The 27,620-nt window shown below is 44.3% G+C and overlaps 1 protein-coding gene across 3 annotated transcripts in view; it reads right to left on the reverse strand.

Moving 5' to 3' along the window:
- Myo3b (myosin IIIB) overlaps positions 1-27,620 on the reverse strand; it is a 470,798-nt gene that overhangs the window by 387,861 nt on the left and 55,317 nt on the right. For all 3 annotated transcript variants that reach the window (XM_045147622.1, XM_045147623.1, XM_045147621.1), the window contains one exon: positions 16,645-16,790. In XM_045147622.1, the coding sequence (XP_045003557.1) occupies positions 16,645-16,790 (146 nt within the window). The remainder of the gene's footprint in view (positions 1-16,644; positions 16,791-27,620) is intronic.

Below are 27,620 nucleotides of genomic sequence, written 5' to 3' on the forward strand. Positions count from 1 at the left end.
TCTTCCTGACCTGCATTCCCGGGAGCAGCCCTGGGGAGTTGCAGCCACTGCTCATCAGAAGCTACACTTCCTCCATGATGTCAGATGCCACCACCACTGTGATGACTCCCACGTCCAGGTCTCTGCTGTGGATGCCTCCACTGACCTCCCGACTCCTTTGTCAGTTGCCTAATCAAGCGTTCTATGCAGATGACAAGTAGGCACTTCATACTTAATGTCTGAGACAGAGCTTGATTCCTGCTGCATCCTGCCGCCAAGCTACCTCCACCCATAACCACTCCTAACTTGGAAAATGTCAACTCTTGCTTTCCAGTTGCTAAGTCAGAAACCTTATATCCTAGTTTTCTTTACATACCCTACCTCCGGGTCCCTAAGAAATCCTGTCATCTCTACTTTCAGATTATAGTCATAATCCAACCACCTCTTATCTCCTCCATCCCCAGTCCCAGGCTGTTCTCTCTTTCCTGAAACATTACAAGATTCTGTTGCCACGTCTGCTTCGCTCTTTCCAGCCCCCCTCCCAACTTCCCATTCTCCACAAGGCATTTAGGAGATCTTGTTTTTAAAAATATTTTTTATTTATTTTTAAATTTTATTTATTTATTTATTTGAGAGCGACAGACACAGAGAGAAAGACAGATAGAGGGAGAGAGAGAGAATGGGCGCGCCAGGGCTTCCAGCCTCTGCAAACGAACTCCAGACTCGTGCGCCCCCTTGTGCATCTGGCTAACGTGGGACCTGGGGAACCCAGCCTCGAACCGGGGTCCTGAGGCTTCACAGGCAAGCGCTTAACCGCTAAGCCATCTCTCCAGCCCTTTATTTATTTATTTAGAGAGACAGAGAGAGGGAGAGTCAGTATGGGCATGCAAGAGCCTCTTACTGCTGCAAATGAACTCCAGATGCATGTGCCACTTTGTGTGTCTGGCTTTATGTTGGTACTAGGGCATCAAACCTGGGCCAACAGGCTTTGCAAGCAAGTACCTTTAACCACTGAGCCATCACCTCATCCTTAGAAGATCTCTTGCAACACAAGTCATGGATGTCATGTTACTTTTCTGCTCCAAACCACACAATGGCTTCCCCTGTCACTCAGAGATCTCAAATCATTGCAGGGATCTATGAAGAAGACCTTCTGGGACCTCTGTGCCCTGTTCTCTGCTTGACATCTCCCACTGTGTCCCTGGCTCTCACTGTGCTCTAGCTGCCTTGGCCTCTTTGTTATTCCTGAAATGTGTCCACCATGTTCTCTCCTCAGGGTCTTTATGCATTCTTTGCTCCTGGCTTGCTCCTTTACTCCCTTGAGATTTTTTTTTCTCTTTGCTTTATCAGAGAAGCTGTCTCTCCGCAAATGATCCTACCCCAGCTGCCACTCTTCCCCTTGTCCTATTTTCTTTTTCTTCAGACAGACAGTCTGATAGCCAGACATCTCATCACTGTGAAGTGTCTGAGAAAAACAATGTAAAGGAGGAAGGGCTTTGTTTTGGCCCATGGCATTGGAGGTTTCAGGCCTGCGTGACATAGGCTATCATGGCAGAAGTGTGTGGCAGAGAAGAGAACTTCTGATCTCAGGAAGAAAGAGAGAGAGAGAGAGAGAGAGCCTCTTTCTAGGGACCCAGAACAAGATCTCCTTCAAAGACACACCACCAGCGACCTACTTCCTCCCACTGGATCCCATTGATGAGCACTCCTGATCCAGTCACCTCTCAGTAGCACCGCCATGTAGCCTTCAACACATCCTTCAGCCTTTTTGGAAACAGTTTATACCCAAACCACATAAGCACTTATCAACACCTAGCATATCAGATGTTTTGTGTATTTACTATTTCTCTGCCCCTCTATATAGCTCCATGAAATCAGAAACTTGATTTTGTTCATTGCGTGCCCGATATAGTACCTGGCCATAGCATATGCCAGACAGACATTTCTCAAATGATTAGTCCCCAGCACCAGTTTATGATCCACTTGTAAGTAGGTCACTATTCACATATATGCTCCTAAAGAACTGGAATGGTTTTAATTAGGAAGTGCTTACATTTTGCCAAACTCATTTGGCAAACTCTTTCCCCCTAGGGTCATTCTTTCTTTACTTGTAATTTTGTGCCAGCACATTGATTTTTTTTTTTAAAAAAATCCATTTCTAGTTACAGAACATAGTATTACCAAGTCAGTGAACTTGGTCTTTTTTGCAAAATATATTTAGTTACAGTTGGGTATTTTTCTATCCTTTTTAAATTTATTATTATTATTATTTATTTATTTGACAGAGAAAGAGGGAGAGAGAGTGAGAGAATGGGCGTGCCAGGGCCTCCAGCCACTGCAAATGAACCCCAGATGCGTGCACCTCCTTGTGCATCTGGCTTACGTGGGTCCTAGGGAATTGAACCTGGGTCCTTTGGCCTTGCAGGCAAATACCTTAACCACTAAGCCATCCTTCCAGCCCTTCTTCCTTCCTTTTTAATAGACAAATGAAGTGCCGACCTGGGAACTTTGGAAGGAGATGAGCAAAGAATGAAGTCAGGAGGATAGCCACCTCTGGACATGCGTGCCTTGTCATTAGGGGAGAGACATTTTCCATATGTTCCGTGAAGTCTTGAGAAGGGTGGAGCACTCTGCCAGATCACAGTGGGCAACCAAGGCAGGTCCAATGCCAGACTGAGTGATGAGGATGACAATTCATTTCCACATTCACTTTTCCTGGCCATGAAGGTGAAACTGAGGGTCAAAGTGCGTGGGATAATAAACTCCCTCCACTCTCTAGGCTTCTTTCCTTGGCTTACGTATCAGTGGTTTGAAATGTTCTGAGGTCATGGTCTCTTTTCATAGTTATGGGCTCTTGCTGTCTTTGCTGAAACAAAGAAGCAAACCTTGGATGACTTGGAAGAACAGAAATGAATTGAATCAGGCCGTGGAGCTCAGAAGTCCAAAGTCAAAGTTTCAGCAAAGCCACTAGCCTTCTGAACCCTGCAAAGGAAAGGCTCTTGCTTCCTCCAGGTTCCGGAGTTACCATCTTCCCTCTGTATGTGTCTGCCCAAATTAACCCCTTTGCATAAGGACTCTAATCATACTGAATTAGAGCCCAGCCTAATCACCTCATTTCAACTCGATTATTGCTGTAAAGACCTGGTTTCCAAATAAGGCCACATGGTGAGGTACTGGGAGGTTAGAACTTCAACCCATCTTTTTGAGGGCTACATACTACAGTTTGACCCATGGTCATCATGACTGACAGTTCTGCTAGAATTCTTTTATTTTTACCTGCTTCATAACGTACCACACATTCCATTCATCACACTCCTTTCACCTCTCAGTTCTCAACACAGCATAGAGGTAGGGAAGGCCAGGACAAGCATTTCCAGGGGATGGTTCTAGTTTCAGAACATCAACAAATGGTCCAGTGATTGTTTGGGGCAGGGTTTATACTTTAGAATCATTTAGGGAACGTGAAAATGTGTGCTAATATTATGTTATTTAAAATGAATTTGCAAAGCCGGGCATGGTGGGGCACGCCTTTAATCCCAGCACTCAGGAGGCAGAGGTAGGAGGATCACCATGAGTTCAAGGCCACCCTGAGACTACATAGTGAATTCCAGGTCAGCCTGGGCTAGAGTAAGACCTTACCTGGAAAAAAAGTGTATTTTCAGGGCTGGAGAGATGACTTAGTGGTTAAGGCATTTGCCTGCAAAGCCTAAGAACGCTTGTTCATATCTCCAAGTCCCATGTATAACCAGACATAAAAATGAGGCAAGCATGCAATGTTGTACATGTGCACAAGGGGGCCCACATTTCTGGAGTTCACAGCATCTGAAAGGCCCAGGCATGCCCATCCTCTCTCTGCCTCTTTCTCCCTCAAAACTAAAATAAGTATTTGCAAGGTAAGTTATATATTTATGTAAACACTGAACTTGATCCCAGAACGATTCAATTGAAATCTCTGAGGGTGGGGCCAGGGAACTCACTCTTTTTGTTTATTTGCTTCTTTGTATGTTTTTCTGTTTGTAGCTTCCAGTGAATTCTACCTCTCAGGACTGAGGACCTGATGCAGGTGAGACTTGCTGCTGTGGGCAAAGCTTCCTGCTACAGTGAGTGGCCCCTGGCCACTATCCTTATCCTCTGCTGAGCAACTACAGAATGTAGTGAGGACACTGAAGAAAACTACACATGTGAGGCCTTTTATCGAAGAGCAAAATATTTGTGCTCGTCAGCCCCAGTGCACGAAGCTTGGTTTGAAATCTGCTGGCACACTGTAGAAGAAATCTACCATGTGGTAGTTTGAGTGTGGTGTGCGCCAAAGAAACAGCATTTGATTTGGCTGGGATAGTTAATTTGGGGCATGGGGGTATTTGTTCCTTTAGACTTCATGTTAACCACACTGCTCTTTTACTGTTTGACTTCTATTGAGCTTAAGACCACAGTTATATTCCTTTTTTCCCCACCTGTGGGCTATTAAACCATGGCTCTCCAGTCTATACAGTTCACCAAGATCTCTAAGGGGTCAGTTTGCTTATTAAAGACCCCTATTTTCGCCGGGCGTGGTGGTGCACACCTTTAATCCCAGCACTCAGGAGGCAGAGGTAGGAGGATCGCCATGAGTTCAAGGCCACCCTGAGACTACAGAGTTAATTCCAGGTCAGCCTGGACCAGAGTGAGACCCTACCTCAAAAAACCAAAAAAAAAAAAAAAAAAAAGACCCCTATTTTCTTTGACAACTAAGATCTTCTGGGATCCAATCTGCCATCCAGCACATCAACTAGCTCTCCCTTAAATGTGACAGATGGGCCATCCACTTCCTCTGACTCACTGAACATTTGAAAATGTTTTAGCAGACAGGAGGACCAGCAATGGATCCTTCCTCCAGCTTCCTGGATGCCCCTACCAGCCTGCTGACATTGACACCATTACCCAGCACCCCTCAATAGAAGCTTTCCTGGGATATTATATCACTAAAACCACCATTCTCCATCTTGACCACTCAAATATCAGTTTAACCTGAGGCCAAAATTCGAACATATCAAAAACAGTCCTCACTCATGCCAGTGTTACAATCATACCAAACAAGGATATGTCTTGTCAACCCATGTTAGTTCCTAGAGATCATGGTTTTTTTTTTTTTCTAAGAATTCACAAAGTAGTCAAGGAAAAAGGAAAAAAAAAATAGGAAAGGAAAAGAGAAAAGAAGAGAAGATAAAAGAAAGGATCTTAGTCATGAGCCCAGGATGAAAGTCAAGCTCACCAGATGGTGGTTTGAAGACTGCCTTCCTCCCCTTTTAGAAGAACTGAAACGCATCTCCCTCTCCACTCCTCCAACCTGGGCACTGTTCATACTTCTGAGATCACTGGCAGCAAGTTGATGTCTCACCTGTGTATTCCCACAGTACCTGGCTCTCTTCCCAGAAACCTGAACTCATCAGGAACAACCAGGTACTCTCCTTACAGTCCCCACACCTGGCTAGGGTTTCTGTTTTCCTGTCAGCAATGTTTTTAGCCTTTCAGATGAGACTAGAAATAAATAATTCACTTCAGTAAAGAAAATGGAAATAAAATGGATCACTTTTGAATCAATGACTTTGTATCTTGGACTCCTGGTTCTATCCCTTTATCTGAGAACAACAACAACAACAAAAAAAAAACTTTCTAGAATCCTGGGAAAAGTTGAGTCTACCAAATGGCAGACTCACATGCAAAAGGAGGAGGTCAAGCTCCTCCCATCATTTAACTCATCGACTGATCACAAAGCCACCCTACAACATGGAATTGACAATAAAACCGCTTCAGAGAATGACGGTGTCCCCATTCAATATAGACAGTGGGAGCGGGGCTTTTAGACCAGTCTGCTTCCCAGTAGACAGTTTCTAGCACAACGTTCAAGTGTGTGCATAGGGGTAGAGGCGTCTACATCGCCTAGGAGTGTATCTATTAACAAAGGAACTGTGATCATGGGATAGCGATGGTAGAATCCATCACACAGGGATGCTATGTAAATAGTAATAAATTTATTAAGAGATCAGCCCTCCCTCATTCTTTGGTAATTCCCTATGTGATCATCAATCAATCAATTAGCTGAACTTTCAAATGATTGATCTCATGAGTGGCTCTTCTTGAATAGAAGCTTTCAATTCTTACGCTACAAGGGAAAGAAAATTCCTTTAATACAAATGTACCCCTGAGATTTTTTTTTTGTAATACCCAGAGTAATATGAATAAACATATACTATGCATTATTCCTAGTGATTTATATCCATTCACTCCTCGAAGCTCCATGAAGCTGAATACTAACCACATCCCCATGTGATAAGGGAGGACATTGGGACACAGACATGCAGTAAGTTGGTCAAGTCCCTACAGCTGGAAAACGGTGGGGTTGCTGGCTGAGCCTATGCAGACTGACTGTGGAAGACAGTAGCAAACCACTTACGAGACAGGATCTGCTTTCTAGCCTTTCCTGTATCTATGTTCAGAAACCTGCCACTAACGTGAAAACAACCCTAGCTAGCCTAATGGAGGATGAGAAACCACATGGAGCGCAGCCAAGTCACCCTAGACCAGCCAACCCAGCCAAGTCCCCAAGACCACAGACACGTGAGCAAGTCCAGCCATGGTCTGCAGAACCACACAGAGAACCCACAGTCTCATGAGAAATAATAAGTGATTATTGCTTAAAGCAACTAAATTTGGAGGTGGTCAGTAGATAGCTGATATGACACTCATGCTTGACCATTATATTCGAATTCTCTAGAAATAGCTTCAGCTATGAAAATCCTTCCTCCAGGCCCCATCACTTCACTCTCTTTCTTTTAAAAAATCTTATTTTCTTTTATTACTTATTGGAGAGAGAGAAAGAGGGGGAGAGAGAGAATGGGTATTCCAGGGCCTCCAGCTGCTGCAAACTAATTCCAGACACATATGCCACCTTGTGCATCTGGCTTACATGGGTTCTTGGGAATCAAACCTGGGTCCTTTGGCTTTGAGGGCAAATGGCTTAACTACTCCAGCCCTACTTCACTCTCTTTATCCTTGACCCTGTTCTGCCACCATGCCAACCCATGAAGGCAGTTATAACAATTCCTTTCTGTGAGTCCCAGGCTTTTCCTAGAGTCGAGAGCCCAAGGTTTCTCATCCCTGATATATATTGAGCTTTGTTTCCTTGCTGGTCCTCTTGTCCATCTCTCTGTCACTTAGGAGCTAAGTTGGAATTAGCCAACGTAAATGGTGCCAGTGTAATAAAAACCAGGTAATGAAGGAGAAAACACAGAGAGTGGGTATGTCTCTGGACTCTCCGGACTCACAGAGTGGACTTCTCGCCCAGCCTGGATGGGGACCAGCAAATCCCTGAAGACATACTCCCGCTTTTCCACCTGATCACCAAATGAAACCTTGCAAAACTCAACTCCCTTTGCCTGCCAGGACCCAGAGGAGCAGCAAGCTGCACCTCTCTACAGGAACTAATGGCCCCAGCTGCTCAATTCAAATTAAAGAGAGATTTGGAAACATGTTCCACAGAGTAGAAGCCCTCTGGGGCATTTCTGCCAAGGGCTCCAGCCACTGGCTTCCCAAGGAAATGGAGTGTCAAGTCCTGGGGGGCAGGGGATATTCCAGTGGGGAGAGGAGGGGTGTATACCCAAGGTACCCAGAGGGATGCTCTCTAAAACAGAAGATTAGAAATCTCTCCATAAATGGAGACCCATAAAAGATAATTGTTTTCTATTGGGGTATTTCAAAACTTTTTCTGGCATTAGGCACTCCATAAATGCTAAGCGATGGTAATTCTCCTAGCACTTCTTGCTTTATGAGTGAAGCTGAGATTCTCCAGGTTCATCGCTTCCAAGGCCAATAACTAAGTGACCTAGGCTGTTGAAGAGAAGTTGAAAATACCCCGGGGAAAACCAGACTTACTGTGCCATTAAACACTCCCCACCCCTCACTCATTACACTGAAGCACAATAGTTTAGTTTAATTTCTTTTCCTTGTATTTTGCAGCCCTAAGGAAAATGTCCTGTGATAATTCTGGAAGAGTAAGACAGTTTCTGGTTATCAGGGCTCCCTGCTGCCTCAGTATCCTCTCGTAGATGGGCAGGCAGGGGCCACGCTGGAATGATTTAGTTTGTGGATTAGGCAAGTCAGAATCTCATGCCTATGCCAGATGAAAAGTCAGGTTTAGGTTTCTGTTTCAGGACAAGAGTCCATTGCAGGCCTTGCCTCCCTGAGGAAACCTTTCACACAGACTCAGGAAGGCTTCCAAGGATGTCCTGCCCACCTGAACCCCACCACCCATTGTATGCAAGTCATCCAAGAGGATCCAAACTTAGGATTCCCAGGGTCTAATTTCTCCTCCTTTTTCTTTTTAAAAATATTTTATTTTTATTTATTTATTTATTATTTGAGAGAGGGATAGAGGCAGATAGGGAGAGAAAGAATGGGCACACCAAGGCCTTTAGCCACGGCAAACCAACTCCAGATGCATGTGTCACCTTGTGCATGTGGCTTATATGGGTCCTGGGGAATTGAACCGGGGTCCTTTAACTTTGCACACAAGTACCTTAACTGCTAAGCAATCTCTCCAGCCCCTCCTCCTTTTTCTTTATCCAAATTCTATGCTTCTTACCTTGACCAGCAAATGAGATGGGAGCAGTAGAAATCCATGTTTCTCAGGAGCAAAAGCCCTATCAGGTAACCAGCCAATCATGAGGTTGGATGGAGAAAGTTGAAGATGTCCTAAGGCACAGGACATTCCCAAATTCCCAACATACTGGGCTTCAAGGCACTCTGTAAATGGTAGCTTGGTACTTGGAAAATACTGTTTCCCCATAAGCATAAAGTTATAGCAGAGGCTAAGTCTTCATACTAGGCTATAAAACTTTATTTGGCTACAAAAATCCAATAATGCACCCAAAGTAGAGAATATTGGCTATTCTATCACTTCCTCCTTAACTTGCCACTTAAAACACTGTTTTCTAGTTCAAAATGTCAGAAACCAACTCCAGAGCAAGCTTTCTGACTGAAAAACTAGTGGGGTGGGAAAAAAGGGGGGCTGGATAGATGGCTTAGCAGTTAAGGTGCTTGCCGGTGAAGCCTAAGGACCCAGGTTCGATTCTCCAGTACCCATGTAAAGCCAGATACACAAGGTAGCACATGCATCTCGACTTTGCCTGCAGAGGCTGAAGGCCTTGGCATGTACATTCCCTCTCTCTCTGTCTCGTAAATAAATAAATATTAAAAAAAAAAGAAAAGAAAAGGATGGTATGTGGGGAGATGCTGGCTATTCCAGAAGTAGCCCTGACCTGGCAGATGGCAGTCTACAAGGAGTGTGCGATGGGTAGAAACTTGTAGATACCAGGAATGCTATTCTGACATAGTTCTCTGCTTTTATGTAACATGTTCTGCAAACCTTCAGTTCAAACACTTATCTTAAGTGTTCTAAATTAGGAAAGAAAATGCAGTTCTTTGAAGGGGACTTGGGAAGAGGGAAGGATTTCAGGATTTGGAGTGATAACTCAATGAGTCCTTAGGGACATCCTATGTTCCCCTGTAATGATGCTCTTGATTTCTGTCCCTCAACTCCCTGACTGACACTGTGACCAACACAAATTCTGACTTTCAAATAGTGAATGTTGGCTTACAAAGGGAAGTGGGGGAGGACGCTAAATTATACGTCTGTCCTGCACATTCCCACAGATTCCATTGCATCATTGCACAGCACGCAATTCGCCAGCCGATAAACACAACATAGAAAGGGCTCTAACGTGTGACCTTTTCAGTCAAACTCTTCAGACTCACATCGTTTTTGACTCCCTATGTGCAGGATGGGGGGCCAGCTGCTGAACCTCAATGACCTGCCAATTTTCCCAGCTTGCCAACGGACTGGTGATAGCACCCACCTCCCAGAGTCACTGTGGAGACTCATGTCACAATCGTACTGGTGACATGCAGAATACTATCTGCCACATGTCAGCACTTGCAAAACCTTAGCTACTATTATTACCACCATAGTTACTTTGTCCATCATCATTTAGCTATGTGTTTTGGATTTCTGCCTCGGAATTAATTTCACAGGGAATCTGGTGATCATGAAACTGGTTAGGGTAGTGGAATTGAATCATGGCTCCCAAAACATACTTAAGAATGCAGCCTCAAGCACACACAGAGAGAAAATGGGAGTGCTAGGGCCTCCTGCCACTGCAAAAGAACACCAGATGCATGTGCCACTTTGAGCATCTGGCTTCACATGAGTATTGGGAAATCAAACCTGGGCCTTGTAGGCAAGCACTTTAACTACTATGTCAGTAGATCTTTTGTTCATAGTTTACTCTCTATATCCTAATGTACCTTAAATATGTAAACTCTTTGTTAATATCAGACTTTTCCAGATATCAGAATATTGTAATTTGGTTTATACAAAGTCCATGATGTTTGGCTATCAATAAGCCTACATCACCATGTCTGACTAAAACTCTAATTTCAAGATGGTTCATATCTTGTTCGTGCTAGTTTTGCTAGATGATTATCCCTGAGATTATAAACTAAGTCTTATAAAAACTGCCCCAAGAATAGATGGTAAGACCCTATTGCTGAAGACTCCACATACTTGGGCTGCAAGGACACTGAGAAATCCTGCTGGAGCTGAGCTGAAAACCTCCTCCATGTAGACCAGCTGACAGAAAGCTGGAAGAAGCCATTCTGCATGCAATTCAATGGGAGAAAGAGAAATCACCAGTGAATATATTCAACAGTGGACACTGCAAGCCTTAAATTTGGCCAGCCAGGCCAAATGAGCCAAAGGGTGCAATAGTGGCATGTCTGTCATGGTGGAAACCAACTGCCCTCTAATTGGACTGGAGGCCCGCTCCATGGGAGGGAATACATCCCTGATACTGAAAACCTACAACAGGGGTAGTCATGAGCACTAGGGTTGTTAATGTCCGCTGATGTCTGGCTAAACGTATATACTATGCTTATCAAACTGCCCAGTAAACATTTCCCTTTATGTTCATACCTTTATACTAATGCTACTCTCACTTTTGGTAGAGAACCTTCTCTTTTCAGATGGTAGTGGTTTTGGGATGACTCAGAAGGCATCACGGTACTGAGAAGTGACAGAGGAGTGGTCAGTACTGCAATATCTCTATCATACCTTCCAAGGCTCAGGGTTCATTGTGGAAGAGGTGGTGGAAAGAATATAAGAGCTGATGGAAGGGTAGGACTCCTTACAATGTGTTCCTCCAGACACAAAATGGCCTGGATATTCATGACCTCACAGTGCCTGATACTACCTACATAAGACCATCATAATATAAAGAAAAGATCATAACATCAAAATTAAAGAGACTGATTGGGAGGAGGAGAGGATATGGTGGAGCATGGAGTTTCAAAGGGGAAAGTAGGGAGAGGGAGGGAGGGCATTACCATGGGATATTGTTTACAATCATGGAAGTTGTTAATAAATTAATTTATAAAAAAAAAGAATGCAGCCTCTTTTAGAAGCAGGGTGTTTGCAGATGTAATTAATTAAGGCAAGGGTCTCACTTGAGTGGAAATCATCCTGAATTGGGATGGGCCCTAAATTTAGAACAGAAAAGAAGACCCAGAGACATAGAGAAAATGACTATGAAGACCAGAAGACTGGAGAGTGGAACTGCGCCTGCTTACAGAAGCTTCCAGGAGCCACCAGAAACTTCTTCTCAGGAGCTTTGAGAAGAGTGTAACTCTGCGGGCAGGCACTTTGGCCTTGGGTTCTCCAGAACGGTATGGGCTTAAGCTTGTGTGACACCACCCAGTCGGTGACGATCTGCTTTGGTAACTCACACAGCTAGGGACAGATCATTTCAGAATAACCTAGATTTAGTGAAGGAACTATGAAATGGTGGTCAACATATTCTTCTCTACTTAAACTGTACTCCTCAGGGAAAGTTCTCCTTGGGAAGGGTAGTCGCCAAGGAGACGGAAATGACTGAGCTAATCAGGCGCATCTACTTCCAGCCAAGGCCATGTCCCACCGGAATCTTGAAGTTTTTTTGGGGGGGGCGGTGAGGGTTGAGGTAGGGTCTCACTCTGGCTCAGGCTGACCTGGAATTCACTATGTAATCTCAGGGTGGCCTTGAACTCATGGCGATCCTCCTACCTCTGCCTCCCAAGTACTGAGATTAAAGGTGTGCATCACCACACCAGGCTATTTTATTTTTAATAATTTTGAGAGAGAAACAGACAGAGACAGAGAGAGAGAGAGAAAGAATGGGTGCACCAGGGCTTATAGCCACTGCAAACGAAATCCAGATGCATGCACCACTTTGTGCATCTGGCTTATGTGGGTACTGGGTTAATTGAACTGAAGTCCTTTGGCTTTGCAGGCAAGTAAGTGCCTTAACCACTAAGCCATCTCTCCAGCCATCACCCCTTTTTTAGCAACAACAAAAAAAATATCAAATGGAAACATTTAGTGTGCCACAAGACAATGCTATTCTTCACCAGACTCCAAATAAATGAGTGGACAATGTAGCTCTCAGAAGGGTCCACCTCCCTTCCTGAACCCCTCTGTGACAGACAAAGGAACCATTGGCCAAAGACTCTGAGCTAAAGAAGGAAACCTGGTTAGCAAAAGACAAGCATAACTTACCTTTTCCCTAAATCTACTGATTCTTAAAATCATCTGGGAAGCAGATCTCCTTTTAAGCAGAACAATATACCTAAGATCCTTCTAAACCTTTGGAATTTTAATGACAAACTCAGGAAAGGGTCTTGTGACAGTGAAATCTACCAATGTTCAGAGAAATGGTCTCATTCTCACCCTCTCTTCTAACGCCTAGATAAAAACAGCAGCAGTCAGAAAGGGTGACTTTTTTTTTGGAGCAAAAGCATTAGACAAGATGACACAGGCTGACAGGCTCAGCAAACAGTGGCTTGCTGTGCCAGTCAGCAGGTAATCTCTGTGTGTTTGCAGTGTAGGAGAGATTGAGAGTCACGCAACGTCTCAAAGACAGGTCACGATTGCTCGGTATGTCATGTTCTAATGTGAAGGTCGAGAGAAAGGAGGGGTGGGTGGAGGCAGAGGGGAAGAACAAGGAGACCTGCGTGCTGGCGGAGCGACCACAGCCAGGCAGGTCCTGCTTCACAGCTTCTGACAGTGCCCAGGGAACCTGTGTAATTACTGCCTGGGTTGACATCTGAGACTCTCGCTTCATGGGCAACCCGCCCTTCATTAGCCCTTTGTAGCTCATGAAAGTCACTTCTTCTATGACTCAATCAAGCCTTTTCTTTGCTTCCCCTACTGAGTAATTTACTCAGTTTATTTTCAGAAGTAAAAGGATTACAGGAAAGAGGCCAGTGTGGAAATTGAGAAGAGGAAGTCATTCAGTTTTTTGGATCCCAGAGTACCATGAAATGGACTTCATTGTTTAACTAAAGAGAATTCCAAACACTGAAAATACATTCAAATAAAAAACAAATCAAGTCGGATGTAGTGAAAGGAATGCTGTCATTCATTGTCATTTGCTTTTCTTTACTGAAAAGAGAGAGAAGAAGGGAAAAGAAGACAGAGGAAGAGAGACCCATCCCCATGAAACACCCAAGAAAATTGAGTAGCTTTTTAAAAAATGTAAATGTGAGCTGGAGAGACAGCTCAGTGTTTGGTGGCATTTGCTTACAGAGCCTGACATCCAGGTTCAGTTTCCCAGTGCTCATATAAAGCCAGATCCACAAAGTGGCATATGCATCTGCAGCTTGTTTGCAGTACAAGAGGCCCTGGTGTGTCCATTCTCTCTCTTCCTTTCTCCCTCTCTCCCTCTCTCTGCTTGCAAATAAATAATAAATAAAATATTCCTTTAAAAATACGTTAAAAGGGCTGGAGCGGGGCTGGAGAGATGGCGTAGCGGTTAAGCGCTTGCCTGTGAAGCTTAAGGACCCCGGTTCGAGGATCGGTTCCCCAGGTCCAACGTTAGCCAGATGCACAAGGGGGCTCACGTGTCTGGAGTTCGTTTGCAGAGGCTGGAAGCCCTGGCATGCCCATTCTCTCTCTCTCCCTCTATCTGTCTTTCTCCCTGTGTCTGTCACTCTCAAATAAATAAATAAATAATAATAAAAAAAAAAAGGGCTGGAGCGGTGGCTTAACAGTTAAGGTGCTTGCCTGTGAAAACTAAGAACTCATGTTCAAATCTCCAGGTCCCACATATAGTCAGACCCACAGTGACGCAAGCATGCAATGTCACACACGCACACAAGGGGGCGCATGCATCTGGAGTTTGCAGCAGCTGAAGGCCCTGGTGCACCCATTCTCTCTTTCTCTCTCTCTCTCTCTCTGCCTCTTTATCTCTCTCTCTGTCTCTCAAATAAATTAAACAAAAATAATTTAAAGGCTTATTGTATTCATTTTCTACCAAAGAGCTTTACTGAGAAAAGCATGCATTTTCAGTACTCACAATTAAAGTAGTATGCACATTTACTTGTGCACACTCAGTTGTACACATACCCATGTACATATAGGCCTGGCCAATCTACAACCTTTCAAAGGAAGCCTTACAATTCTAACTGACAGGAAAGTCGTTTTTTTTTTTGGTTTTTCGAGGTAGGGTCTCACTCTAGCCCAGGCTGACCTGGAACTCACTATGGAGTCTCAGGGTGGCTTCGAACTCACAGCAATCCTCCTACCTCTGCCTCCCAAGTGCTGGGATTAAAGACATGCGCCACCACACCCAGCAGGAAAGTCTTTAAGGAACTCGCCTGGTGAATATATAAACCCATGTATTTCCCCTAGCTTTCAGGAAGAAAGAAAAGCCATAGAGTGTAGCCAATAAGCCTACATTTCTTTGTTTTCACCTCTTCTCCTTCCCAACCAGAGTGTCACAGCAGCCCATTAGGGTTGTGACAATAGCAAATGCTGAGCACAAATAATCGCGCTGAGAATCTGCTGAGCCATTATTCTGACAGTCCCTAGATCCGCCTGATCCATCACATGCCCAGATCCGAGAAGAGGACAGGTCGGAGGGTCAAGAGGAGTGAGACAGGGCCTCAGACTAAGTTGGAGTAAAGATCCTTGTCTTCCAATTCCATTATTCTGCCTCAAAGTGGGGTAGGGTGGTTATCTGTGTCCACATCTGAGGGCTTCTTCCAAGATGGAATTGGTGACTAGAGTGACAGAGGTAGAGGTGAGTCAAGAACAGAGGCCTGAGGGCAGATGCTAGCTCAGCGCCCTCCCTGGAGAGGAAGTTCTCCCGAGCCGTGGGTATGCACAGCGGCTTGAGTGCACTTGGGCAGATCCACAAAGGCTTCTGCTCAGCAGCCTCTCCTTCATCACTTTGGGCAATTTTTGAACATTTTGTCTACACACATATGCATACTAACAAAGGAAATATCCCCAAATGAAATATCTTTTATTGAAAGGGAGATATATCTTGTTAAACAGAAGTCACCCCCCAATCCTGGTATCTGGGGAGCTAGGCTGCCATGGCAAACAAGCAATGAGAAGTAATTGATTTGTTGTTTATCAGACTACACACAGAAATCACTCCAGGTCCCCCTTCTCATTGCCTGCCATGTTACTGTACCGTGCCGCTTTTGGCTCCCGCGTTCTCCTATCCCCTTTGAATGCTCACCGACTATTAATTCTAAAAGCCAGGAATTACGTCTGTCTGTACATCACCATGACCCGTGTTTGCATTTTGGAAAAGACAAAAAGACTAGCCCTGGGACTTGGGTGGAACTCATTTTTGTTATGTTGGTGGGTGGCTTGTTCACATCTGGATTAGGTATAAAAAGGATAATATGATGATGATGATGAAAGCCAGAGAGCCTCATCTGCATATAAATAGACCTAATCAGAAATGCAAATTGCAATCAGGAGAAATTTTTAAAGCCTGTGATCACTGTGTGGTTGTGCAGATAAGGAAAGGTCAACACTTATATTGTTGCAGTCCCAGCCAGCCCAGAGCCTTCCTTTGAAAGATACTTTTGGAAAGCACACATTATCTATCCATCTGCCCTCTAGCTGGGTTAGATCCAAGGGAGCTTGACTTTCCCTGACTGGAGCCATGATTGACCATCAGCCCAGTTCCAGGGAAAGAAAACTGCACCTCCTGTTCCGGCCCCTAGTGAATCCATAGTGAGAAAACACATTCACATTTAAACGTCTTCCAAAAGACCTCTTCCAGAGACAGTTCCCAGTAAGTTGGAAGTTAGGTGTGAAAACTGAAGATGCATGACTAATGTGACTTTTTTTCTTGATAAACATCTTTGCTAGTTCTTGTGGATTACAGTATGAATATACAATTTTTACCTATACCCTCCCCCCTGGAATTTCCCACACCCTAAAGAAAGCAAGAAAATACCAGTGTTCAGACAGGCTACTTAGTCCTAAATTGCATCTGTATTTTTCTCATAGAAACCAGGGGGTTTTATCTTAGAAATCGTAGAAAAACTGGAGTGCTGAAAATATGCAGTTGTTACCTGGCCCTGTTACTCTTTGGGCTGTTATCATTTGGGAACACCATCTCCCTGTGTACCTTCAACCCTGGTTTTTTTCTTTTTTTTCTTTGTCTTTCTCAGAAGGAAATATATTTTGCAATCTGGCTTTCTCAAATTTGGAGAATTGCATACCAACTGTTACCCTCCAAGAACACTTTTCACAAAGCACTAATGAGGCAAGAGCGCCATCTGGTGTCTTACCTTGGGATCTTAAAGAGCGTTTTCACAGGATGCATGTCAAAGAGAGGAGGGTCTCCATCCCCCAACTCAATAGCTGTGATCCCCAAGGACCAGACGTCACAACGAGCGTCATAGGAAGAGTCATACTGCTGCTCACATGCAATGACCTATCAGACAAAAGCAGGACACAACACATCAGCTCACTGTCACCTCAGACGACCTAAAAAGTCCCTTGACTCTGCCCCCTCCTTTATTCCATTGACTGGGCTGATAATGAATTCCATTAGTAAGATGTTCGCATTCTAGACTTTATTTGTGTGTGACTGATAATCATCTTCTATGTTCACGAAGTTGTCCTTTTGTTTTTCTTTTTTGAGCCAGGTTCTCACTAGATGACCCAGGGCTGGTCTCAGACTCACACCACCACCTTAGCTTCCCAAGTGCTGAGCTTGTAGCTTGTAGCTTGTAGCTTTCATAAATGTAGTATTCAGTTAAAAATATGCATTGAAGCATGTAAGTAACAGAAACAATGCAGTGGAGAGCACAAGGTAGATTCTACTGAGCCCCCACACTGCTGTATTTAAAGATCTTCCCCCTCCTTCCAGCTGCTGCACTCAGCCAGGAGAAGTCCCTAAGGATGCTCGTCTGCAGCACAAAGTCCCCCAGGAGCGAAATCAGCTGAGCAGAGGGGTGTTGGAAGACTGGTGTGGGCAACAAAAAGTAGGAACTTGGGGCTGGAGAGATGGCTTAACGGTTAAGGCGTTTGCCTGCAAAGTCAAAGGACCTTGGTTCAATTTCCCACAACCCACGTAAGCCAGATGCACAAGAGGGCGCATGCATCTGGAGTTCATTTGCAGTGAAGGGAGACCCTGACGCACCTATTTTCTCTTTCTCTCTCTCTTAAATAAATAAATAAAATATATATTTAAAAGTAGGAACTCCCCACTTCCTTTTACTAACGACATCTGCCCCTCCTCAGACCTCCACGATTTGCAGAGGCGTCTCTTCATTTTCCAGTCCGGCTGGTACAAGAGCAGCAAACCCAAAGATTGACTGACTACAGGCTTGTCAGTGGGTTGAGGAGCCTGGGCCCGTGGAGAATTCTGTCCTTCTAACCTTATAATGTTCTGAGACCTGCCTATATTTAGGGGCCTACATTTAGACTCATGGCAATCACGTGAAATGGAAGAAAGGGGAGTTCAAGAGATGAGGAGGGACCCATTGCTCCCGTCTGACCTTGACTTTGCCTCCCAGGATGACCTCTGGATGTGGGCAGGGGATAAACTGATGAGAGGTGACAAAACTCCACATCAGTGAGCACAGGAAGGCCAGGGTGGTCCCGTGGTCCATTGCTTTTACTATGAATGAAATGGGACAACTGCTTGAGGTCAGCAGAGGGCTGACAGGTCAGGCTTGTATTTCCACAAATCACCTAGCTGCTATGCTCTGGGTAGAGTGAGAGCCAGTGACAATGTTGTGGCAGGCGTCCAGGGGAGAGACAGTAAGAGAAATAACCAGATTTTGAATGTGATTTTGATGGTAGAACCAACTGGATTTGGAAGTAAGTTTGTGAGAAAGAATGCTTGAGGATGGCTTAAGTATATGACCTGAATAGCTGCCAGGGTAAAGGTGGTATTTCCTGGACAGAGAAGGTAGGAAGAGAAGTAGGTTTAGGGTGCAATACTGGAGCTTCCCAACCTCAAAGCCCGGGAGACATCCAAATGGAGACATTGGGTTTTGCCCCTAAATTCTCATTGGACTTCTGACCTGACGAATTACTGAGAAATGTCCCCCAGAATTCATGTGTTAGAAAGTTAATCCCCACTGCAACAGTGTTAGCAGATATAACTTTTGGAGAGATGTTAGGTCATGAGGCTTAACCTTCCTGAATGGATTAAGACACTAGAAATAGAGTTTACAGGAATGAAGGCTCTCTTCCTCCTACCATGTGAGGACAGTCCGGCGGCCCTCCCTCACCAGATGCCACCACCTTGACCTTGAATTTCCCAACCTCCAGAACTGTGAGGGGATAATTTCTTTGTCCTTTACAGATTTACCCTATCTCAAGTAATTCAGCACAAAATGAACCAACACAATAAAAAACGTATGCTGTGTTAAGCCACCAAAATTTGTGGTATTTTACAGCAGTGATACAAGACTAATTCACCTGTCTTTTCCATAGCAATCCCCTGGACTTGAAAGACCTGCAAAACTCCCAACCCCTCTGTCCTGGACCGTGGAATCTTGTTCTCACAATTGCTCTTCTGTCCTGATCTTCTGTTTCTGAGCTGAGAACATCTCCCCATGGCCCTACACTGGTTCAGCCTCTTTGTCTGAGGAAAATGTCTTGTCAAAGAATATCCTATCACAGTTTCAACACACTATTTTCAAGCTAAAGTTCAAGTCACTCCAATTTCATAACCAGAGGCCATTTCCTTCCCCCAAAGACCTCACTTTCCTCACCCCAATCAGGTGAGAATTTGCACTATTTATAAAGGTCTCTTGGGAAAGCTATTTGACACCTTTCCTTTCAGAAATGACATTTTCGAAAAGGTGGGACAAACATAATTTTAGACCTATCATTCAGCAGATAGCTCACCATCTTATTCATGACACCGTGAAGGGTCCTGTGAGAAAAACAGGAATGCGTTCTACTCTCCCCAAGCAGTTTTGACTGCTTGAAATATAAAGTAAGCCTCTAATTATTAAGTAACAAGCTATGGCAATCATAGATGTCTCTACAACGTCTCCAAACATATCTGACAGAGGATATGGGATTAGGTAGAGATTTCTTCTATAACTCCCAAGGAAAATACAAATCAGCTTCCAGTCATCTCAAATGGGACACAGGAGGCAATTTCAAGAATACATCCAAGTGTGGAACTGGAGACATGTTAATATTCCTGGAGGGTGGCCATGAAATATTCAAAACACTTAACATGTTTCCACTTCAATTTGCAGATAGACACTGTCTTAGCTCAACTGGATTAACAGAAACTATCCCTCTGTTCCCTAAACTGAGTTTATTAAATGACAGACTCCTCCAAGGATGTTTATAGAATATTGCACTAGTAAAATTATTGGCAAATAATTACTTTGTAATGAGTCAGGCATGGTACCAGGCCCTGAGGAGGAAAAAAAAATCACATTGCAATTTAGTCCTCACAATAATTCTGTGAAGAAGGTGTCATATCTCCTTGTGTAGCCAGGGAAACTAGGGTGTGACACAGTTGAACCACTCGCCTAGAGTCACACAACTAGTAATTGTCAGGACAAGGGGGCGCACGCGTCTGGAGTTCATTTGCACTAATATTTTCTAATGTAATTAGATCCATACAGTAAAGGTGGTATTTAGTTAAAGCTGTCCACTTTACTGGGGGAGAGATGGTCTAAGCAGGGTCAAAAGAGGTGGACAGAGGAGAGGAGAGTATAGGAGGAGAGTTAATCAAAAGTAAAGATGTGATGGATAAGCCATATGGAAGCCTACCTCTTTGTTAGCTACCTTAAAAATATCTGAGTTTGGGCTGGAGAGATGGCTTAGCAGTTAAGGCACTTTCCTGCAAAGCCAAAGGACCCCCGTTCAATTCCCCAGGATGCACGTAAGCCAGATGCACAAAGGTGGTGCGTGTGTCTGGAGTTCATTTGCAGTGGCTAAAAGTCCTAGCACACCCATTCTCCTTCTCTCTCTCTCTCTCTCTCTCTCATAAAATAAAGCACAGTTTAAAAAAAAAAATCTGAGTTTCTAAAAAGAAAGAGTTCAAGCAGAAATACCCTCTGGGGAGAATAAAGGCTGTGCCTAGAAGCCATAGGTTGTCACAAAAAAGTTTCAGTGCTGGCGTTGGCCAGAGAGGCCCATTTGGTCCATTGCCAAGGCTCTTGGTCGTCCACCAGAACTGGATAGGAAGCCCCTATTGCTGAAGACGTATGCTTGGGCTGCAGGACAATGGGACATCAAGCTAGAACTGAGATGGAAGCCTCCCTGCTGACTGTTGTTCACGGTGCTGGGAAGTGCTATGCAAAGTGCTGGAGGAGAAAAGTCATCAATATCTTTAATCAGGAGTGGACCCTGTAAGCTACATATTTAGCCACCTAGGCAAGATGCGCCCAGTAGTGCAGTAGTGGCACATTTGTTTTTGGAGGTGACCAACTGCTCTCTAACTTGATTTGAGGGCCCCTCTGTGAGAGTCATGCCTGACACTGAAAGCCTAGGCAAAAGCCTATGGCCAGGAAGGTCACAAACCCTGTGGAAGAAGTGACCACTGGTGTTTGGTGACACGGATATAGTATGCCTACCAGCTTGCCTTTAATCCCAGCACTGGCAAGGCAGAGGTGGGAGGATTGCTGTGAGTTTACAGACAGCCTGGAACTCCAGAATGAATGCTAGGTCAGCTTGGGCTACAGTGAGATTCTACCTCAAAAAAAAAATTTTTTTAATGCCCTCTAAATACTTACATTTAGGCATATGTATTAGTGCAGCCCTTATGTTTTGTTAGAGCAGTCTGTCTTCAGATGACAGTGACTTAAAACTTGTCAAAGTGCTGAGAAGTGATAGTTGAGTGTTCAGCACGTAATGAGACGTCCCTATCACACAAATGGTTCAGGGACTATTTGACTAGGTGGCAAAAAGAATGTAAGAGCCAAAAAATGAGGAGGGGGGCTTAGGAATACTGTCTCCCAGACATAAAGTGGTGGTCTTCATGACCTCACAGTAGCTGTTACCTGCATAAGACCTGCATAATATTGGGCCCACCAGCAGGTTGTCATGACTAATGGAGGAAGGCAAAAAAAAATTGCATATGGTGGGGGAACTAGGGAGATGGTTCAACAGTTAAAGGTGCTTGCATGCAAAGCCTACCAGCCTGAGTTTCCCTGGGTTCGATCCCCCAGTACCCTCAAAAAAACCAGATGCGGGCTGGAGAGATGGCTTAGCGGTTAAGCACTTGCCTGTGAAGCCTAAGGACCCCGGTTCGAGGCTCGGTTCCCCAGGTCCCACGTTAGCCAGATGCACAAGGGGGCGCACGCGTCTGGAGTTCGTTTGCAGAGGCTGGAAGCCCTGGCGCGCCCATTCTCTCTCTCTCCCTCTATCTGTCTTTCTCTCTGTGTCTGTCGCTCTCAAATAAATAAATAAAAAATTTATAAAAAAAAAAAAAAAAAAAACCAGATGCCTGAAGTGTTGCATGCATCTGGAGATGACCCCAATATGGAAACGGAAATATTAGGCCAAAAGTAGGGGTTTGTGGAAAGGTGTGGAGGAAAGGAAATAAAGGAGAGTTCTAGGAAGAAATTACTTTTTTTTTTTTTTTTTTATTTGAGGTAAGGTCTCACTGTAGCTCAGGCTGACCTGGAATTCACTATGCAGTCTCAGGGTGGCTTTGAACTCACAGCGATCCTCCTACCTCTGTCTCCCAAGTGCTGGGATTAAAGGCATGCACCACCATGCCTGGCAATTTTTTTAAATGCTTTATTTATTTATTTAGTTAGTTAGTTAGTTACTGAGAGAGAGAAAAAGAGGCAGATAGAGAGAGAGAATGGGAACTCCAGGATCTCTAGCCACTGCAAACAAACTCCAGTGGCATGCGCATCCTTGTACATCTGGCTTTATGTGAGTACTGGGGAATCGAACCTGGGTCCCTTGGTTTTGCCAGCAAGTGCCTCAACTGATAATTCATCTCTCTAGCCTACTACATAAATTTAAATAAAGGGTTTTTTAATTAAAAAAAAAAAGCTAGGGCTGGAGAGATGGCTTAGCGGTTAAGCGCTTGCCTGTGAAGCCTAAGGACCCCGGTTCAAGGCTGGGTTCCCCAGGTCCCACGTTAGCCAGATGCACAAGGGGGCGCACGCGTCTGGAGTTTGTTTGCAGAGGCTGGAAGCCCTGGCGCGCCCATTCTCTCTCTCTCCCTCTATCTGTCTTTCTCCCTGTGTCTGTCGCTCTCAAATAAATAAATAAAAAATGAACAAAAAAAATATTTAAAAAAAAAAAAAGCTATCCACTCACTCTGACCTCATATTTTCACTTGACTAGCCACATGGTTTGAGATTGTTGTTCCTTCTCAGAGGGCCTCTAAATTAGGACTGTTCTTCACCAAGAGTAAGCAGGCAACCCTTCACGTGGGCACATGTGTGATGGATTTTAAATGCGCTTGAAGGGTGCTATGCAAGTGAAGGTCAGTGCATCTTGGACATGGACTCCCTATCAATGTAGCACCAAAGGACATAAGCATCTCTCCCACTTTCACTTTTAGCTCAGCGTGATGCTTCTCTAGGTAAAGTAAAGCTGAGGCAAGCATGTAGGTGGTAGGAGAGTCCTAGATTCCCTTGCTCCCAGTCCTTCCTTCCAAAGGACTTTCCGAACTATTGTTAGGAGGCTCCACTAAGAGAGAGAGCAGCCAAGGCGGACAGGGACCAGGCTCCTCAACTTCTGTAACTCATTCCAGCAGGGAGCTGAGATGGCCGGAGATGAGTTGATAGGCCCCGGACCCTCATGCCTCACCTCACTGCCCCACAAAATGGCATGCTCACAGCAAGTGTACGTTCCCCATCACCTCAAGATGTGCTTCCGGGGCTGGAGAAATGGCTTAGCGGTTAAGCGCTTGCCTGTGAAGCCTAAGGACCCCGGTTCGAGGCTCGGTTCCCCAGGTCCCACGTTAGCCAGATGCACAAGGGGGCGCACGCGTCTGGAGTTCGTTTGCAGAGGCTGGAAGCCCTGGCGTGCCCATTCTCTCTCTCTCCCTCTATCTGTCTTTCTCTCTGTGTAGGTCGCTCTCAAATAAATAAATAAATATTTTTTTTTAAAAAAAAGATGTGCTTCCGTCTGAGGAGTGTGAAGGACAGGGCGGCAGAGGGTGGGAGGATAAGAGAGAAGGAGAAGAACACATCAGTGAACAGTGACATGTCGATCTTGGTTTCCTGGGAGAACGATGGTACCATACGCAAAAAGGAGAAAGTCATCTTGCTAGTTCAAATTAGGTCAGAGTCTACCCCTTAGCAAGTGTAAACAATCACCGTGTCCTTCCTCTAGGCCTTCTTTACTTTTTATCTCAAGTTTGAGATGGAGCCCAGGGCCTTGAGAAAATTACTACTGAACTATCTTTGTTGTATCCTCAATTTTTGTTTTGATTTCTTTTTTAAATGACGGTCCTACTTTGTAGTTCAAGCTGGCCTTGTTCAGAAAAATCTATCTATCTATTTATTTATTTATTTACTTACTTATTTATTTATTTATTTTGAGAGAGAGTAGGGAGACAGAATGGGTACACCAGAGCCTCCAGCTACTGCAAACAAACTCCAGACATATGCGTCCCCTTGTGCATCTGGCTTATGTGGGTCCTGGGGAATCGAACCTGGGCAGAACATCTCTTGAGTTATAAAATGACAGGATAGTTCAGAATCATTCTTCTCAGTTTGTGATGGCTAATCTGTCAACTTGATGGGACTTAAAATCACCATGGGAACAAATCTATCTATTAGGAATGTTCTAGAGTAGTCTAATTGTGGCAGGAAGACCCACCTAACTGTGGGCAGTGCCATACCATGAGCATGAGGAGAGGGGTTGGATGATATAGAAAGTTCTCCAGAAAGCTAGCTGAGCAGTCCAGCACTCATTTCTCTGTACCACATTCACCCTGCTCATGTGAAAATGTGACATGAGCTTCCTGCTCAGACCTGCCATGCCTTCTCCTCAACTGGAAGTCAAAAACAAACGCTTTCCTTCCTTAAGCTGCTTCTGGTAGAGAATTTTGTCCCAGCAATGACAGTGCAACTGATACACATTCTTTGACTCCACCATGTTCAAGTACATGACCTTGGGGTAGTATTTGAAACCTACAGGCTACAATCCTCATGCAGATTAGCTACAGCAAATGGAAGATTATTCTGGGGCACAAACAGGATGGTTGGGACCTTGGGGAAATTTTATGACCAACACTTTGTAAATCTTAGGGTCTATGAAAAGATGCCAGTAGCTGGGCTAATGTCTTCATTAAGGAAGACGAACCTCGGTGCAGAGCCATTGTGTGGATGCTGGTTAATGGAGCATGTCTAGGTTCCTGCCCTGAAATGTGAACTTACGACTCTTCTGGTACACTTAGGCCATGCTCTTGCTTATTTTAGGAAGAGGAAACACACTAATGCCAGGATTATCAGCACTATCTATGCAATGACAGCCTCAACACCCCATGTCAGTAGCTATTTGAACACAGAAGAGGGCTTGAGTTAACCAAATGTCAGTTGTAACCACCTTGCCTTCCAAAAAACATTTCTGTATGGAGGGAATTGAGGACAGAAAACAAGTTCTCACAACAGTTCAGCTCAAAAGCTGGCCTCTGGAACACAGGCTAGCAGTTGGAGCTAACTACAGAATCAGCTTTCCTTAGACAAGCAGGTGCGCTAGGTGCAGACTCGAAGCCTGCCAGTCCCTCCCTCTTACTCACAGGTTAGGTACCTACGTTCTCTCCTTGCAGGAGTTCTAGGGGATTGGGGGGTGGGGATGTCTATGACAGCTGCTGTGACACACCCCCATCCTCCACCAAGGCCAGCAGAGCCCTACTGAAGATAGCGGGGGGCTGGGGCTAGAAGGGTGACAGAGAGAGCTACCTGAAGGGCAAGTGGTGACTGGCTTCTGGCTGATGCAGGGAAATCTCAGAGCCAGCGTCTTCATTCTGGCTTCTAACAAGATGTTCACTCTCCCTGCCTGCCTCTGCCATGCCCACTGAGCTGCCCCTTTCTCATGAGCCCCACGGGAAGTTCTGTCTAGGAAAATGTTGGACATTCTACTTCTTGTGTGGCAACAAAAGGTCGTCAGTAGGTGACTGGTGTGTGGACAATGTTCACTTATGTACTTCTTGAAGACTCTTCACGTTTTCTAAAAGTTCTATCAGGAGCATGGGTTATTTTTTAATCATAAAAAACAGTAAGTTTTTCATTCAGTCTTTGTCTTGAGAATGCAAATATCGAGGAGTTTGCCTTGACTTCCAGGAGCATTTCCTTCTTCTGGGCTATCTACTGGCTATTAGGATTCTTCATCAACAAGTCAAGGGTGAAAGGTGTTATTTCAGTTATACAACTAGGTTCCTGTAAAATTAATACAAGAACAATGCCAGCATGTCCTTGACAACTGTGTTTTCTACTGTGAACGCAAGGCCTGAAGCTCTCTCACTTCCCAGGGACCCCATGGCCCATGACATAGCTAGTGGCTGCAGTTTCAACGGGTAGTAGAACTTCCTGATGAGGCTGTGAAAGAGGGATGAGAGTCATCTTCTCCCTCTTCCAGAAAGACCATGGCTCAAGAGCCCAAGTGCTCAAGTAACCTTCATCTCAACCTCCCACTCTTTGTGAAGAACACCTGGATCACCCTGATGTCCAAGGGTAACACTCAATCCATATCAGAGCGCCAGATGCTGAAAAAAAACCTAGATTTTTCTGGCAAGATAATTAGCTTAAGCCACAATAAATTATACCAAGAGCTTCTAAGTTAGAATCTCTTTCAACAATATGATTTTTAACCGGTGTCTTTAAGGCAAATAGTATTATAGTGTGCTCTGCTCTCATAAAGAAAATTACCAAACTTAAAATACAATAGGTCTTCAGACTGCATTATTTCTGCACTAATATTTTCTAATGTAATTAAAAATGGAATTGAGTTTGCTTTCTACATTCTGATCTCACCTTGCTAGAATCAATCATGCAATCCAAAATTATAACCGAAGGTCGAGACTAAATTTTCATTCAAGTACACAGGCAAATGCTGTTATCTCACGAGCTAAATTCAGCTAAATAAGAGGCAAAGCAAATAGACCTAAAGCTATTAATCCTTGGCTGACCTTGAGTCCAAAAGTGCAGGCAACAGACTGGCAAATAAGATGGGCTCAGAGGTAGGAAGGCAAATAAGCTTCTTCAGTTTGCTTACATAATTCATGTAGCATAATTGATAAAAATATTGATCATAGACTTTTAAAACAGAACTTCTCTAGAAGCAGAAATTGCAGCAATAAATATTCCAATGCTAAATATTTTTCATCAGTTTTATACACAAAGATCGAACATGGTCACAGAATCCCATTTGTTTAATAAACAACTGAAGTTTCCTCCCTAAAGTGAAATATAACTTCAGGAGAAGAATATATGAGAGATTTCAGGGGTTTTGTTTTGCTTTTGCAAAAGGGGTATAGCCTAAATGCACTAGAATTGATTTTTTGTTGTTGCTCTATTTTCATAGAACTCAAGAATAGGATTCAATCTATATTTTATACACTGAGAAATTACCAGAAATAATTTAGATTGTTCTTATGAACTTCCAAACAGTCTCTAATTGAAATGTGGTACTCTGCAAGCCTTCTCCCACAATTATAATATTCAGCTGAAACCTTTAGAGAAATAAAACCAAGTTCAAATTAAAATTACACAGGGGGCTGGAGATGGCTCAGTGATAAAAGGCACTCGCTTATAAATCCTGACAGCCAGTCTGGATAGATTGCTTAGTGGTTAAGGCTCATGTCTGCCAAGTCAAAGGATCCGGGCTTCAACTCTCCAGGACCCACGTTAGCCAGATGCACAAGGGGGCACATGCATCTGGAGTTTTTTTGCAGTGGCTGAAGGCCCTGGTATGCCCATTCTCTCTCTCCCTCCCTATCTCTCTCTCTCTCTCTCACCTCTCTCTCTCAAATAAATAAAACATATTTTTTTAAAAATCCTGACGCCTCTGGTTCAATTCCCCACACCATGAGCCAGTAAATCCTACCTACTCTCCTCTTCCTTGCTGCCCTTTTCTTCCTCCAATGATGGTCCCCTCCACTAGAGGGGCTCTCTAATTCAGGCCATTTTACAGCCTGCAACTAAGAACCATTCCCCCTCACTACCACCACCCAGTGAAACAAAAGAGATTCATAAAAGCCCAAGGTTACACTCACACACATCAGGTATGTGATAGAACTGAGACAGAGCCTGCAACAGGAACTGACTTAGGAAAAAAAAAAAAAGGCCTGCTCCTCCAGGGTGCATTT

The sequence above is a fragment of the Jaculus jaculus genome, chromosome 4 (genome assembly GCF_020740685.1).
Source record: "Jaculus jaculus isolate mJacJac1 chromosome 4, mJacJac1.mat.Y.cur, whole genome shotgun sequence".
NCBI classification, from domain to species: domain Eukaryota; kingdom Metazoa; phylum Chordata; class Mammalia; order Rodentia; family Dipodidae; genus Jaculus; species Jaculus jaculus.